At 45.8% G+C, this 15,615-nt stretch overlaps 1 protein-coding gene across 1 annotated transcript; it reads left to right on the forward strand.

The window, feature by feature from the left end:
* The first annotated feature begins 3,289 nt into the window (after window positions 1-3,289).
* On the forward strand, window positions 3,290-15,306 carry LOC142882635 (1,4-alpha-glucan-branching enzyme-like). Its single transcript, XM_076017430.1, has 7 exons — window positions 3,290-3,300; window positions 3,401-3,570; window positions 7,109-7,224; window positions 9,766-9,891; window positions 10,680-10,815; window positions 13,130-13,220; window positions 14,757-15,306. The coding sequence occupies exons 1-7, from the start codon at window positions 3,290-3,292 to the stop codon at window positions 15,013-15,015; spliced, it is 909 nt and encodes a 302-aa protein (XP_075873545.1). The 3' UTR covers window positions 15,016-15,306.
* Window positions 15,307-15,615: the final 309 nt, after the last annotated feature.

The following is a 15,615-nucleotide window of genomic DNA, read 5'->3' on the forward strand; positions in this document are numbered from 1 at the left end:
CAAACTTCCAAAAACGACCTGTTGTACATTATAATGAGAGAGTGTTTCCTCAGTCTTCTTAAAACGGCGGCTCTGGCAAGCGCTCCTGTATTCCAAGCCAGGGAACAAGCTGAGTATTTTAGCTTTCATCAATCAACCTTTCTGCAAACGTTTGCGCCCCTCTTTAGCATCATTAATGCACTTAGTCAAAGGAACACGGTAATGACTTTATTTGAAAGTCACCTTGCTGCCGGCGAGTATGGAAGCCCTTTAAGTGAGCAGAGATCAGGAGCAGGGTGATTTTATTTTATTTTTTTCACGCAGCCTGTGTCTCTCCAGCCTGTTGTCTGTCCCGACAAGTCTGTGCTTTATCTGTCCCTGTCAGTCACACACAAAGCAGCGGAGCTGAACCCCGCTCTAAATTTAGAGGCCCGATTGTTTAACGGCGAGTGCCTGAGCGGGTCGCAAGGTTCGGCCGCGTTTAAAAGTAGATTAGAGTCATGACTGAAGATTGTGAATTATAATTAAGTGCAGAAATGACATCAGAGGGAGCAGCGAGTGCCACATTAGGTTGGGGTTAATGATTTTTTCCCTCATTCGGAAACATTATGTGGCCTCACAGTGTCTTATAATATTTGAGACCATCCGATATTGCACTCAGACTGGCGGAATATTAGCAATAACCTCGCGCTGGAAGCTGGATCGTTAACATTTCAAGTCTGAAATCTCACCCATCCATCTTGCCAACCTCCCGGAGAAACGGCTCTTGTTCGGTCTTCACGTTCCATCTCAAATCCTCTTTCTTTCAAACAAGGGAACTGTCATGGGGCAAAGATTTTTTTTTCCCCTACGATCCTGTAGGAGGCATTTGAGAGTTTGTAGAGGTGAGCTGAACACTGTGACACAGTATTGAACCCGTCAAGGTTGGATTCATGTTGCCCTTGCACCAGTATGGAACAGCGGCAAATCTGATTGGTCCAAGTCAAAGCGTCTGACAGAGTGTTCATCCAATCACCTTCCAAGTTTTAGCTTCCTTTTCAATATTGCAATTGCTGTAGATGACGACTCTTTGCCATATGTGGCAAAGATCCAAAAGATTTACGTGGAAACCGGTGTAATATCTTGTGGGCATGTAATATATATATTTTTTATTTTTCATGGTCAAAGTTAATTGATATATTGAAACAGAAAATTAATACATTTATACTTAGTCAATACATTAAATTAAACAACCCTCAACCTTCCAACCATTAAACCATTGTTCCAACCACTTTTTTATTTATTTATTTATTTATTTATTTATTTTTAAAGCTAATTTGCATTGGTAGCCCGCCCGGTCCCTCCCTTTCTTAGTTTGGCTCGTCTTGATGTCATTCCAGTACATTTGCAGTGACACAAGATGACCCTTTTGCTTGAATATGCAGCCTCATATCAGCTGTTTTGTGTCTCCGTCAGAAAGAGTATCCGGTGTCAGTGAGGGGAGAGAGAAAGCGGGCGTGTGTGGAGGAATCTCTGGCTGTCCGAGTCCCTGCCCTCTGCTGCAGCCTGTTGGAAGAGCGCTTTATGGCCTGCTGCCCATTAATTCGGCCACATTCAGCCTCTCGCTGGATGCTTGTCGTAAACATTTCGCACGAGGCAAACAGGGCCGGGGTGGGGAGACGTGTGGGTTTCAGGATTTAAGGGAGGGAGGCTGAGGGCTCTGTCCAGCAGAGATTCACTAAGATTGATTTTGCCACTATTTCAGTTGTTAAAAGGTCCGGCTGAAATGAAGGCATCGCATCTCATCTGTGTCGAGTGGTCCAGTGCACCCCCCACCACCTCCACCACACACACACACACACACACACACACACACACCCTTGGTCTAATCTTAAGTGGGAGCAGACAAATGGAGAGATAAGCATTAAATATGTCTCCAAACAGGATTTTGGTTTCCACCTGTGCAGCCTTCTGGAGCTCCTTCCCTCTCCCTTTTTTTTTTCTTTTCATTTTATAATTACAGTCTTAGCCTTAATGCCTTTCAGTGCCACGGCTGCACTGTGAGCGGCGCCCCCTCATGTGCATCCTCCCCCGGTTTCCTCTTGAAAAAGCGACAAAGCAGGCACGGCGCTGGGCAAGCGTCGCTTGGACTTTAAAGGCTTCGGCGAGGGCCGTCTTCCATTCCCCGCACAGCCCACGCTCGCTCGACACAGGGAGCAGCTGCTGAGAAATGGCGCTGTTACTTCAACCCATCATGACTAGCCCCCGGGCATTCACAGGCCAGTCTGAGCTTGGCTTCGGGGCATTGGGGGAGAGTGCACTTAACTCAGCCTTGGTGAAAGACGCTCTCTCTACCTGGGGGAATCTGATATGGACACCAGCTGGCCGCAGGGACCTAAGTGAAATAAATTGCAAAGTAGTTAGTCCATCCTTCCAGGGTTGAAAGTAGCAGGCAGCAATTTTATCTCGCGGGATATGCCGGTGGCCACGCGTTGTGCAGGGAGCTGGGCAGCTCTGCATCACGGGGGCAGCGCCTCAGAGATAATGATGGCACGGGAAAGACGTGTGACACCGCACCACTCGCACTGTGTGCAATCAAATAAACAAGTTTAAAACGGGTTGATATGTTAATCACACTTAAAAAACAGAAACAAAAACAAAAAAACAGTTCCACGTGCAAAGATTTGCTGGTTTTTCACTCTTAAAAAAGAGTGTTTACTCTGAAATGAATTTATAATCATGATCCACTTTTACCCTTGTTGATTTCTCATCAACTGCAATTTGAAACCCAGGATCCCAAAAATGATTATAGGAGACATTATTTACAGCGTTTTCAAGCAGCAAAGTGGAAATGAGCTCTTATTTTCTTTTAAATAAAAAAAAAAATAAGCTCTGATTTTTCATTTTGATCATCTTTGGGATATTAGTGTTTACAGAAACTTGCATCAGACTAAACAAACTGAATCTTTTTCTACTCTGCTTGTTAAGGACTAGGATTTACATTTTATTTATTTATTCCATCAAGCAGAAGGCTGATTTGGCTGTTCTGCTTTTTACAGCAGCATTAGCAGCGTTTCTATGACCCACAGAATTGCGCAAAACCTAAATATCGCAATAAAAACTGGTAACTGGAAACAGCTAAACTTTGAAAAACCTCTCATATGTCGTGAAAGGGTTTTTGCACTCTCATGAGGTAGTTTCTCAGACGTATCAATATAGAGGTATATCGCAAGAATGTCATGGAAACGCACAATTGTACTTTGTCGAAAATTTCAGACATATGTCTTTTATTTTGTGAAAAAAACTGTCATGGAAATGCAGCTGTTGAAACATGAGCGCAAGGTTTTCTGTGGGTCAGGTAAAAGAAATAAAAAAGATACAGACAACATTTGTTGCGCCTTCATCCAGTTTTATGAACTCTGTGCTTGTTTTTGCTGTGAAGGTATGAGCTGCTGCAGAAGCAGCTGTTCCAGCTGGAGCAGGCGGAGGGAGGCTTCGACCAGTTCACGCGCAGCTATAACGCCTTCGGTGTGCAGCGTCGACCCGACAACAGCCTGTTTTTCCAGGAGTGGGCCCCGGCCGCCGAGGCGCTCTTCCTCGCCGGCGACTTCAGTGAGTAGCCCCGTCACCTCATCGGAAAGACGCGTCAGTGGCAGCAGCGGCGGCAAGGCAACAGCTTGACTCCACCGCAGCTCCGCCTCACTTTAATCACCTTCCCGCTCTTACGCAAGCGTTCCGGTCGCTTGAGGATGGCGAAATTCCCCCGCAGCACGGCGCTGAAACGTTCATTTGCTGCTATTAATTCCTAGAAAAATCTTGGTTGGTTTTTCTTTTGCGTCAAGGAAAGCCGATTCCGACAACAGACGGTTTTCCATTGTGTCGGAAGAATAACAAACGAAGAATGAAATGATACATCATCACAGGCGAGTAATGATAGTCTTTGCGCGGCAATAGATCACATTGCTAAACTAAACTGCTTTAATTAAAGTCGCAGACACTGCAGAGACGAAGAAGAAAAGGAGCGGGGGGTGGTGGTGGTGGTGGTGGGGGGGTGGAGGAGGGGAGAGTTTTCGGTGCCCGCAGAGAGGCTGAACGTCTTCATGGTGAATTAAATAAGGAATTTGACATTCATGCACTCTTGAGCACAAAAGGGGGCACAGAAATTAAGAAAAGGCTGAGCGAAGTGCACCGCAAGGGCATCGGCCCGTTTGATCAACCAACCCGGGAGTAGGAAATGTGGAAAATATTGATTACACAGGATAAACTCGCACACTGAGGGAAGTTCTTTTGAATGTGGGAGTGTCTGTTAATATTTTAGCAGCTGGTTATTTCATCATCGCCGGCAAAGTTGTCGAGCGAGTGCAACCTCTGTGATTGCGCTGAAATCTCCGTTCCCCCCGGATTCCAACTTTGAGAGAGATTTCAGGTTAATTTTAAGCGTTATTTTTAGCCGCGGCGCACACTGCAGGGGGACAAATACAAAAAAAAAAAAAGGAAAAAGCCACAATAATATTTATTTTCATCGTCGCTGAGAAGATTAAATGAGACTCGCTTTCATCTGGCGAGTAGACAAGCAAAGGAGCTGATGCCACTTGTGTCATATTTTTTCCGTCTCATATGCCTTTTCTTCTTTTATCAAATGCAGAATATAAATGAGCTTCGCTTCAATACACTCACCATTAGTGTTCGTGATGATATACAGCACTGTTGTGTGGAAAAAGTGTCTCCTATGTCACAGCAAGTACCGAGAACAAATACGTGAGAGGATCTTAAGCAACGAGAATACTGGTGTCATAATGTCTGCTGCAAACAGTTTGCTCTACATAAAGCAGCACACTGTACCACAGCCATCCTGAGCTGACTGGCTGACCCCTGCAGGTGGCATTTATGATAACAGCGACACCCCGAGATGAATCCCGTTTGCCAAACCAATCCTTTTTATCAATTTGTTTACAGTCCTCCCACATTTCTGTCACCGTTGGTCCTTCGCTGCCGCTTCTCCTCCACTTTCTTTCCCCCTTTTTTAATTATCCTCCCCGTACCTGGGTCGGCGGCTCAATCTCGGCATTCAATTCTGTAAAGAGATTGCATTTTGACATCCCCCAGTCATAATGCTTGATTCCGATTTCATAGCGAACGTGGAAACGACCCCGACGGAGCTTCTCACGAATGTGGCAGGTCTGATTTATTATGCACTGATATTTTTGTCAGTGGAGTTTTTTTTAAGAGAAGAGGGACAAATAAATAGTCAATTTCAAAAAAAAGAAAAAAAAGAAAAAAGGAAAAGTCAGAAAAAAATCTTTGGAAAAGTGTCGCTGATGTTCCCGGTCACCTCTGGAGTGTCTCGTCTGGTTCATTTTCCATCTGGCTGTTGCGTTTCCTCATGAATAGCAAGCAGATATGGATTACTGAGCAAAAACCAACGACTTAAATTGGCATGCCAGGGTGGCTGCTTTGTAATAAATGTTTTGTGTACTAATGTATTCCTGTCAGTCACTGACAATGGCTATGTGCTATCAGCAGGTTAGGAATGTAATGCCTCTCCGCCGCGCCCTCAGATACCGTTCAATGAGCGGCAAAGTGGTATATTATCAGTTTTTCCTTAAGATGGCCGAACCCGCGGCTCCGCTGGCTGCAGCGAGAAGGCAGCAGCAGGACGCAGTAGATCAGCGCCGAGCACAAAAACAACAAGAGAGCGTCGTGAGGAGGGACAGAGAGGCAGATCGTGTGAAGACGGATGAGGGGTGGGGTGTGGGGGGTTACCCTGACCACTGGGGGATAGAAAATCGCACTGGTTTTGGCAGGAGGCAAAGTGTCAACAGTGTTGTGACTTGAAAATAAATAGCAGCTGCTAATCAATTAATGCTGCCATGTCCATCCATGGCATCATGTGACGTTGTGAGATTTGGAAAATCTAAATCGTGGGCGTCGTTTTGACGGGACTCTATTTCACTATGAAAGAGGATGAGGGCCACAAGAAGACAAAAAAATATTACAGAAAGGAGATTTTTATTTAAGTTTTCATTTTGAGTGTCAAGTAGAAATTTCATGAATAAAGTCAAAATTTTGTGAATGTAAACAACATAAAAAAGACCAAATTTTGTGAATAAAGTCGACGTTAAAAAAGACGAAGTTTCGTGAATAAAGTAGAAATTTCACGAATAAAGAGGAAATTTCGAGATTAATGATGAATCAATTTATGGCAGTCACGCACCTTCGTCACTTGACAACGTGTCTTCTGTTAAAAGGTTAAAAGGTCCCAGTGATTGTCACATCCCAAAGGATGCGAAATAATTTGTCCTCTGCATTTTACCCATCATCCCCTGAGGGAGCGGTGGGCAGCAGCGGTGCCATGCCCAGGAATCATTGGGTGATCTAACCCCCCCAAGCCCAAGTCCAACCCAGAATACTGAGTGCCAAGCAGAGAGGCAATGGGAACCATCTGTACAGTCTTTGGTATGACCCGGCCGGGGATTGAACCCACAACCTACCAGTCTCAGGGCGGACACTCTACCACAACTTGTGAAATTGCACTTGGGTAATTGGGTTTTGTAACAGGGAAATCCTTGCTCGTCGAGCACTCAAACAAAGTGTGGTAATAAGTATTAGGACACTGAAAAGACTGTGTCAAACTTTACGCCTGTTCAGGAGAAAAAAACGGACAAACTTGGAGGAGGTTACCCACAAAGTTCACCCACAGTTATTAGGAAACTGTCGAAAACGGAAGTAAGGACTCCACTCGACTTCCGTGCAGAGCTGTTCGGCATTTTGACATTTTGACTTACTTCACGTTGACATTAATTGCAAAATTTTGGTTTTATTCACAAAATTTCGTCCTTTTTATGTCACCTTAATTCTCAAAAGTTTGACTTTATTCTCAAATTGGAAACTTGAAAAAAAAAAAAACGTTTTTTTTTTTTTTTTTCTCTTCTTGTGGCCCTAATTCTCTTCAGTAATGTCACCGCTAGAATGTCACAGTTGCACATGCACCAAAACAAACTGCCTCGCTGCAGGTCCTTAACTGAGCAAACGAGGATATAATCTAACCGTCACTTACCAGCCTACAGTAAACAATCCACCTGACTCTGGATGAGGAGCTTATATTTAACTTTAAAAACCTTCCTCTGTTTCCCACCACCCACCACCACAGACGGCTGGAACAAGTTCTCCCACCCCTACACCAAGAAGGAGTTCGGCAAGTGGGAGCTGATCCTGCCGCCCAAGTATGACAAGACGGCGGCTGTGGATCACAACACCAAACTCAAGGTAGAGAACAAAAAAACATCTTCATACCTGCTTTTTTTTTTCACGGCCCTCGGAAAGGTGTGACCGCGCTGCCGCTGCGACGGCTTGTCAACGCGATGCACCTGGGAGAACCCCCCCCCCCCCACCACCCGCCATGTGCGACAGACCGCGCGAGAGGCTGGCACGCGGCTGTCAACAACATGCCGCACTCGCAGCGTGAGCTCGGGGGAGGGGCTGCTGTAGATACACCTGAGGAGCCTGGCTGATGGATTCTATAGCCCCCCCCCCCGCCCCCATCCTCCCCCGCAGGACGTATTGTGCAGAGCCCCGGCAACGCGGCGTGAATGGATGATTGGTTTTTACCTGCCGGTAAATAATTCATTGGGAGGTAAACGTAAAAAGATGCTCCCCCCTCCTCAGCCCCCCCCCCCCCCATTATGCATTGTCTCCCAAGCGCGGCGGCGTCAGTGTTTCTGGGTGAGAAATAATCCCCGGGACGAGACGCCAGCGCGGAGGGAATGGATGGCGAGCGAGAGCTCGGCCGCCATCTCAACCTGGTGGAAGCGGGTCGCTCGCTGCCGCAATCCCCCCCCTCCCCCCCCACGCCCCCACACCCCCCTCTCTGCCCCCGGACAGGCTGCCCGGCTCCCATTGTCGGCCCGAGGTCAGTCTAAGGACGATAAGAAGCAGATGGAAACGCTGGCACATGGCCTCTCTCCTCGTGCGCGCCCCTCCACCGCCCCCCGCCCCCCCCTCCGCCGCCGCCTGTGAATGGCTCTCTCGCTGTGAGCGCCACATTAGAATTAGTTCCACAGCACTCCCTCGTGGAAGCGCAAGCCCGGCACCGATCACTCCTGTGTGTGTGTGTGTGTGTGTGTGTGTGTGTGTGTGTGTTTGTGTGTGTGTGTGTGTGTGTGTGTGTGTGTGTGTGTGTGTGTGTGTGTGTGTGTGTGTGTGTGGGGAGAGCGGCTTACCCTCCCGGGCCCCTTTGTTCAGGGGCCCAATTTCCCTCCATAAACAAGCGGTGCTCTTTTGAGGCGACGCCGTTCGCGTCGAGCCCTTTGTGATAAGAGTTTTCGCGAGGCGGCGGAGGTGCGGACCAAAGCGCCCGCCAGCCGATCAAACGCCACTTTTTTTTTTCTCTCTCTCTCTCTTCTCCTCGTCCCACTCTTCACTTGTTTTTCTGCTCGCGCGACGTCTCATCCTGCCCCGGCGGGTCTGATATTTCTCCTTTAATGCGGCCCCAACGCCGGCCAAATTGTCTTGAAGGGCCGCCGCTCCATCAGCCTTTATGCCGGTCCACTTATCCAACTATCTTTTCCTAATCCCATCAACTTTGAAGCGTGTCCTGAGGGGGGGGGGAGCCGGGCAGCTAACCCCCAGGTGGCGCCGCCGTAATGAAAAAGGCCCAGAGGGGGGTCTGGCCGACGGCTCGCAGGCAGGTGGCATCGGAACAGTCATTACTTCACAACAGAAGCCAAAATGATTTGGGTTCTAATGCTCCACTTCTGCAGGGGCGAAAGGAGAAAAAAAAAAAGTAACAAAAAAACCCACCCGGGCGAACAGAGGGTGAGTAACATTACCGGATCGATTTCTTGGTGGGCTTTTTCAACACCTCATGCTGCTTTTCGCCTTTCTTATTTGACTGATGGAGGCACAGCAACTCGTCAGTTAGGTCTCCAAACTGCACTGGACTGACCCCCTTCCGGCCCTCAATTGCAGCCATAATGGATGAGAGGCGAAAGAATAATGATTCAGATTTCCCATTTGTCATAATTGCTCTCCTTTTTTTTTTTTAAAGGCGGGCCAGCAGCAAGGCTGCGCTGCAACCAAGTCGAGGGTTTGCTCGCTGAAAAATAAATAAAGCCACGTAATTATTATTATTGAATCCACATTGATGACTGGCACTGTGACTTTTTACTGTCTGCACTTTTGTGCTCAGTGTGTCACGCAATTTATTTTTTTAATGCTTGAAAGAGAGGCTGCAAGTCTTTACGTTGAGAGATGGGAAGTGTTGTGGTCCTCTATATTTATCTGCTCCTTCTCTTTGTAATGTTGAGTTTTGCAACTTTTGTGGACAGGCCTCTCAAACTAAAAGCTTGTTGTTCCAATTTAACTGAGCCGATTTTGTACTTTTCAGCCCTTGTGTTGTTGTTACACATGTACTTTTTTTCCTTTCTCTTTTTCCTGAAGGATTCAGTTTTGTACAATTTCATCCTGATCTAAAGTGTCTGTTTGTTGAATAATATGATTTCTTTTCCCTCTCTGCCATTTTTTTTTTATAACAACAATACTCTGCTCCAGATTTACTTCACTGCCTGGCTTATGATCCAATACACAGAAACATTATGAATGTGTACGTGAATGTTTTTCTGGAATGACCATGTGGTAATTACAGTCGGCTATTAATGTTCTGACAAAGTCGGCATTATTTCCTCACATACAAAAGCTGAGATGTCCATCACTGTGTGTATTGTCCCTCTGCGAATAGATGTATAGATGCATTGGCAGATGGAGAGACGGATTCAGACTCAATTCAACCCATCTGTCCTATTTTTCCAGGTCGTAGTCCATACCATTGAGGGTGAGCGCCTGTATCGGATATCGCCATGGGCGAAATATGTGACCCGGGATGAGAAGTCGGTGATATACGACTGGGTTCACTACGATCCTCCACACCCATATATTGTAAGTTGCTCTATTTGCTGGCTTAAATTATTAAAAACTTCCAGCAACTTCTTGCTAGTAAGCACTGGTGTTGTTTGCATCAGTGTGCTGCAATAAGAGAGGTCCAAAAAAATAATGCTAAACAACACAAATTAATTATGGATCTCACAATGTTTGCTGCCTTAATCTATTTAACATTAATATCGTTTAGTTTTCTCATTTTTGCGTTTAAGGCACACAAGACTGTGCAGCGTAGATTAATCTTAATTGGTGTTTTTAATGATTAAAATCACATTAAAAAACAGTTTCATACCACTTTTTTTATTTGCAAATATTTTCCACCAGTTGTGAGGTTTCTGCCGAACTCCACTCTAAAACTAAATGGTTTTTAATTAATTTTGCCGCACTATCTCCTACTTTACATATTTACCAGCTCGCCGTCTTTATCGCTGGCTATTTGGCGCCGTGTTAATTGAAGGGGCCCCTCTCACTGGCACTACATTAGCTCCATTTGCAAGTGTCTTAATCATGTACTTCAGAATGATGCTTTCAGACAGCCTGGAGGGTAGACGCCACATGGCCAGCTCTGTCCAAAAAAAAACCCCCAAAAAATCCCTCAGATTGTTTAACTACAAAAAAAAAAATCAAGGATCTTTTAATATTGAACGTGCACAGAAACATTGTCAGCCACTGTGTGAAGACACCGCTGGAGGAGAAAAAAAAAAAAACCCACACTGTTACCTCTTACAAAAAAAATTAAAAAGAAGGTCTGTGTTTTTCAAGAAAAGTCGTTTCTTTCCCTCCCCCAGCATATTCATCCACGGCCGAAGAAGCCCTCCAGCCTGAGGATATACGAGGCCCACGTCGGCATCGCGTCACCTGAGCCCAAGATCGCCTCGTACACCAATTTCACAGTCAACGTGCTGCCTCGTATCAAAGACCTGGGTAAGACGCCGCTCGCTCTCACTCACCGTCACTCAGGGACAAGATGGAGGTGGATCGTTCAGACTGATGTACACTAGTGATGACTGATGTACACGAGCAGTCAAAAGTTTGGACTCGCCCTGTGAAGTTAATGTCTTTTCTTTCATTCTCATGACTAATGACATTGCAATTTCTCACTGAAGGCATCAAAGCTACGTATGAACACACATGGAATTATGTAGGAAACAATAAAAGTGTAAAATAACTCAAAGATGTTTTATTATTTAAATTCTTCAATATAGCCACCGTTCATAAAAGAGCATATTTAGTTGTTTGACGTGTTTTTCTTTTCTGCATAATTACATATCTTGCTCATGTATCGCTCTGTAGTGTAGAAAGAAAACAAAAATGCATAAGAAGGTGTGTCCAAACTTTTGACACGTGGTGTATGTACAGTACAGAATATAGTTTAAAGCTATCAGTGTGGACTGGATGGCAAGATTAAATGAAAGAAAATGTGTCTTTACCTCAGCCACCAGTAAAAATGTAGTTATTGTAAAATATTTGTGGGAAAACGTTTTTTTGTGTTTCAAAAGGTGTGGTTGCATCAAGAAGAGACAAACAATTGCGAATGATTTTATTTTGTATAAAACAAATACCAAATGCTTTCGCATGCCATGGATGTGTGTCAAGTTGCAGTACCTCGCTGAAAGATCCGGTTGTGACCTGGGCGGAGCAAGCGCGCGTGCAGAAGGGAGGGGCGGCGGCGTGTGTGGTGGGTGACTCTAGGAAGAAAAAAAATTGCACTCTGAGACTTTGGAGTGACTCTTAATCCGGCGTATCACAAATGCATGGGGTGTCCAATGTCTTTTCTCCACCGCGGTGCACCGCTCCAAAACCCAATCACATGTGTCGGGCTTCTTTTCGGTTTGGCTGGCTGGCGGGTTGGACTCCCTCTGCACAGCTCTCTATAGCGGCCAGTCAATATTATATCCACTGGCATGACCCCGAGGGAAGATGGGATATTTGACGGTGTTTGTCAAGAAGAATGTGCAGAGTTCCAAAAAAAAAAAAGCGCAGACTTGTTTATGTGCGTGTGGCTGCAGACGGGGGACAATCTCCCTGCACTTTGCCGGAATCTGTCTGTCACACAGTGAGATTGACAACACACAGCCGCCATAGAATTGTAAAGACAGCCTTCGTTTAGACTTCAATGGCTGCTGCCGCTCTTCCCTTTTGAATTGCACGCGGCCCCGTCCGCATTATATCAGATCGTAATTTGCCGGCTTTGTTTGAAGTTCGAAGGGACTGGAGTGTACCGCGAGTGACGCGACCTTCAGCGCGCACGCCCATGATAAAATAGTCATGCCCGCAGAGTGATGTGGATTCAAAATGGAAGTGTGGTTGCATGTTTTTTTAAATAAACTAGGGAGGCAAATGAGGTCGCGGCAGCAGAGAAACACATTTCAAAATTAATTTTTAAGCAAAAAAAAACTTTGCCCCAGGATTATTTTTTTTTCTGCTTTTTGTTTTCTGTTTATTTTTTTTCCTGAAAATCTGAAACACCCCCCCCCTCATTACCACATTTGCAAACAGCTCAGGTTTGTGGCAAGTTTTACCTCAATAACGCATTTAAATAATAATAGTAATAACTTCAACCTAAAGGAGCAGAATTCTGCATCCTGGATTTTGAAGGTACTAGGAGGGCATTATTTGGCATTCAAACACATATGCCTATTAAACACACACTCGCACAAACACACATACACACACATTATCAGTGAACCCACCTGCAGCAGCTGTGGGAATGTGCACAATGGGATTTTCTAGGATGCTAAACTGCGCTGTCTCCAGCGCAAGCTGTCTCTTCCTGCTATTTCTGTTCCTTAATATTGAAAAAAGCATGTGTGTGTGTGTGCCTGCTTGTGTGAATTTCAAAAGCGCGTTGTTCCCTTATTCATGGAGGCAGTTTGCAGCGGTGGCGGCGCAGTGCCGTACATGACCTTCTGACTCTGATGGCCGGTGTTTCCCTGTAGCCTCCGCATCGCTTTGCATCAACGGAGCGGGTCGTGGGGGGAAAAATGCCCAGAGCTCACACGCTCAGCACAACACAGGCGGGTCAAACGGCGCCGACGTGAGACGTTTGCGGAACATCTCGTATCCGAACGGACGCGTTGATATTAGCGGAAATCTTCAAAGATGTGTGAAAAGGAGTCGTAAGAAAAGAGAAGAAGAGGTCTACAAGCCTGGGTTGCACTTTAAGCTGTAAGCGCGGATCCTGAGAAATTGTAAAGAATATCTCGTTAATTACATTCATTTGTGATTTTGCCTCCAGGTTACAACTGCATTCAACTCATGGCCGTCATGGAACATGCCTACTATGCAAGCTTTGGCTACCAGATAACAAGCTTCTTCGCTGCCTCCAGGTAAAAGCCTTGTCAGTTTTGCATAATGACTTTCCCGGAGTCTTGTAGGTGTTCTCGCCCGCTGTGGTCACCTGTCTTTGTCCTTGTGTTCCGTTTTTTTTTTTTTATATGTATATGACTACCTGTCACTCTGTTGTCTCTGCCTTAGGTATTGATTGAGGTGGAAAAAAATGTATGGATGCAGCCTGGGCGTATATTCACATATTGAAATAATGTGGCAGAAAAGAGATAATGATGTTGGTGTTGCATTGCCGGAAGGGATGAACGCCTTCTTCAATGGAACTAAAGGCTGCAGGAGATGTTTGAAGCGTGAATCTTGAATATCTTGAAGAATCTTGAATATACAATATTTAATATAAGCCTAAATGGACCAGGACTCACCAAATCAATGGTGGATTATGTTCATAAAATCTTTTATTTACTCCACCGCCTCGCCTATTGTTGTTTACAAAGATGAAATGAAGTGGCCAACTGTATCCTTGGTAAGAAAAGAAAATAGCCACTTGGAGAGTAAGGGCAGGCTGTACATAAATATGGACAAGTGGAGGCACTTATCTTTTTCAGACATTTTAGCCTCCTGGCTTAGAGCAGAGCGCGGCCCCAAAAAGTGAAACGTATGCAGTGTAATTTCACCCATGATTGATCTCTCGGTGTCATTTAAAACCTGAGCGATTTGTTGCAGGAAGTGGGGTAATGCTGTTGCACGATATGTCCTGTTTTGCAACGGAGTTGATCGAGTGATAGCCAGAAGGACAGAGAGGACGTTCCATCCAATAAAGTGTGTTTTGCACGCCCACTATTTCTCTGGCGTGAATGTAATTTTTAAGTTTTTTTTTTCCCGTCCCTCCTGCCACTAGAGGCCCCAAAACAGATCTCATATTACTGAAATATAGACAAACAAACAAAATCTGTTGATGAAATGGAATGTCTTCCGTTAAATTATGCTAAAATTGTTAGTAATTATATGCTGATTATTGTGTGTTGTGATTATTCTGTATAATTACTTATTATTATGCACTTGCGCTTAACAGGTATTTTATTATTGTCCAGCCATCCATCCATTTTTAATACCCGCTTATTCCTGAGCTCAGGGTCTTGGGGGTCTGCTGGAGCCTCTCCCAGCTGTCATAGGGCAAAGGCAGCGTGACTCCCTTGATGACAAGTCGCCAGCTCATTACAGGGCCACATAGAGACAAACAAAGACAAACAACCAGTCGCACTCAGAGGACAATTTAGAGTTCCCAATTCATCTCAAATGCATGTTTTTTGGACTGTGGGTGGAAGCTGGAGAACCCGGAGAGAACCCAGGCAGACACAGGGAGAACATGCAAACTCCACATAGCCCAGGCCCAGAATTGAACCCACAATCTTCTTGCTGTGCTTGCTCGCCCCATTTTCTGAGTGTGTTTTACCCTGAAGTAAAAAAAAAAAATCACTTTGAACAGGCCAATAAATCGAATGCAGGCTTTCTGTGACTCTTGAGTTTGTGTGCTCTAAGGTTGCCGCCCTCTGTCTTTCCTTGCGTGTGTCTTCCAGCCGCTACGGCACCCCCGACGAGCTGAAGCAGCTGATCGACGTGGCCCACTCCATGGGCATTGTGGTGCTGCTGGACGTGGTGCACAGCCACGCCTCCAAGAACACGGAGGACGGCCTGAACCGCTTCGACGGCTCCGACTCCTGCTTCTTCCACTCTCCGCCCAGAGGCGTGCACTCCTTGTGGGACAGCCGCCTCTTCAACTACTCCAGGTACCGGGCCGCACTGCCGCCGTATCCGTCGGGGGGGTTTGCGTATTAGGGTGCGTCCGTCGGGACAACGCCGGGAAAATTATCGCCCAGTCGCCCTCAGCGCCTTAAATCAAGACATTAACAACGCCGGCTGTATCCTTTTAACTAATCGCACAGCGCTGGCGTTAATGTATGCAGTGCAGCCATGCATAGGCTGTTTGTAGGTGTGCACCGATGCTTATGATTAAGGCATGATTTTTCACATCTGATGCAAACGGAATTGAACGTCGTCGGTTTCATCGCTCCATCAACAAGGTGATAAAAGCTGCTGCAGTAGTAAACACCATCCCACAGCAGGCGCGAGAGCAGCAAAGAGTGTTTTTATTTATTTATTTTTTGACGCAGATTCGAGCCGCGTAATTACACCCGCGTGCGGCTGCCTCACGGATCTTTCCCCCCAGCGGTCTGAAGTTTGCCGTGGCTCTCGGATTTGGACTCAAACGTCAGGAGGAAAAGAGGAAGAAGGAGCGAGGTCGGCCACGTCTGCGTCACTAACGCAAACGTTTACCTTTTGAAAATGAGGTTGATAAACGACTCGAGTCGCCTGAGAAATGTAAAAAGGCGCCATACACGCGGACTGATTAATGAGCCCACACTTTATATTATTCCC

The sequence above is a fragment of the Nelusetta ayraudi genome, unplaced genomic scaffold (assembly GCF_046127955.1).
Source record: "Nelusetta ayraudi isolate G7.1 ecotype Tasmania unplaced genomic scaffold, CSIRO-AGI_Nayr_v1 ptg000382l, whole genome shotgun sequence".
NCBI classification, from domain to species: Eukaryota; Metazoa; Chordata; class Actinopteri; order Tetraodontiformes; family Monacanthidae; genus Nelusetta; species Nelusetta ayraudi.

Excerpts from the sequence above, each read along its gene's own strand:
- LOC142882635 (XM_076017430.1), top strand. Across the intron at positions 9,892-10,679 it reads ATCCTCCACACCCATATATT|CATATTCATCCACGGCCGAA; the intron begins GTAAGTTGCTCT and ends TCCCTCCCCCAG. Across the intron at positions 10,816-13,129 it reads GCCTCGTATCAAAGACCTGG|GTTACAACTGCATTCAACTC; the intron begins GTAAGACGCCGC and ends TTTTGCCTCCAG.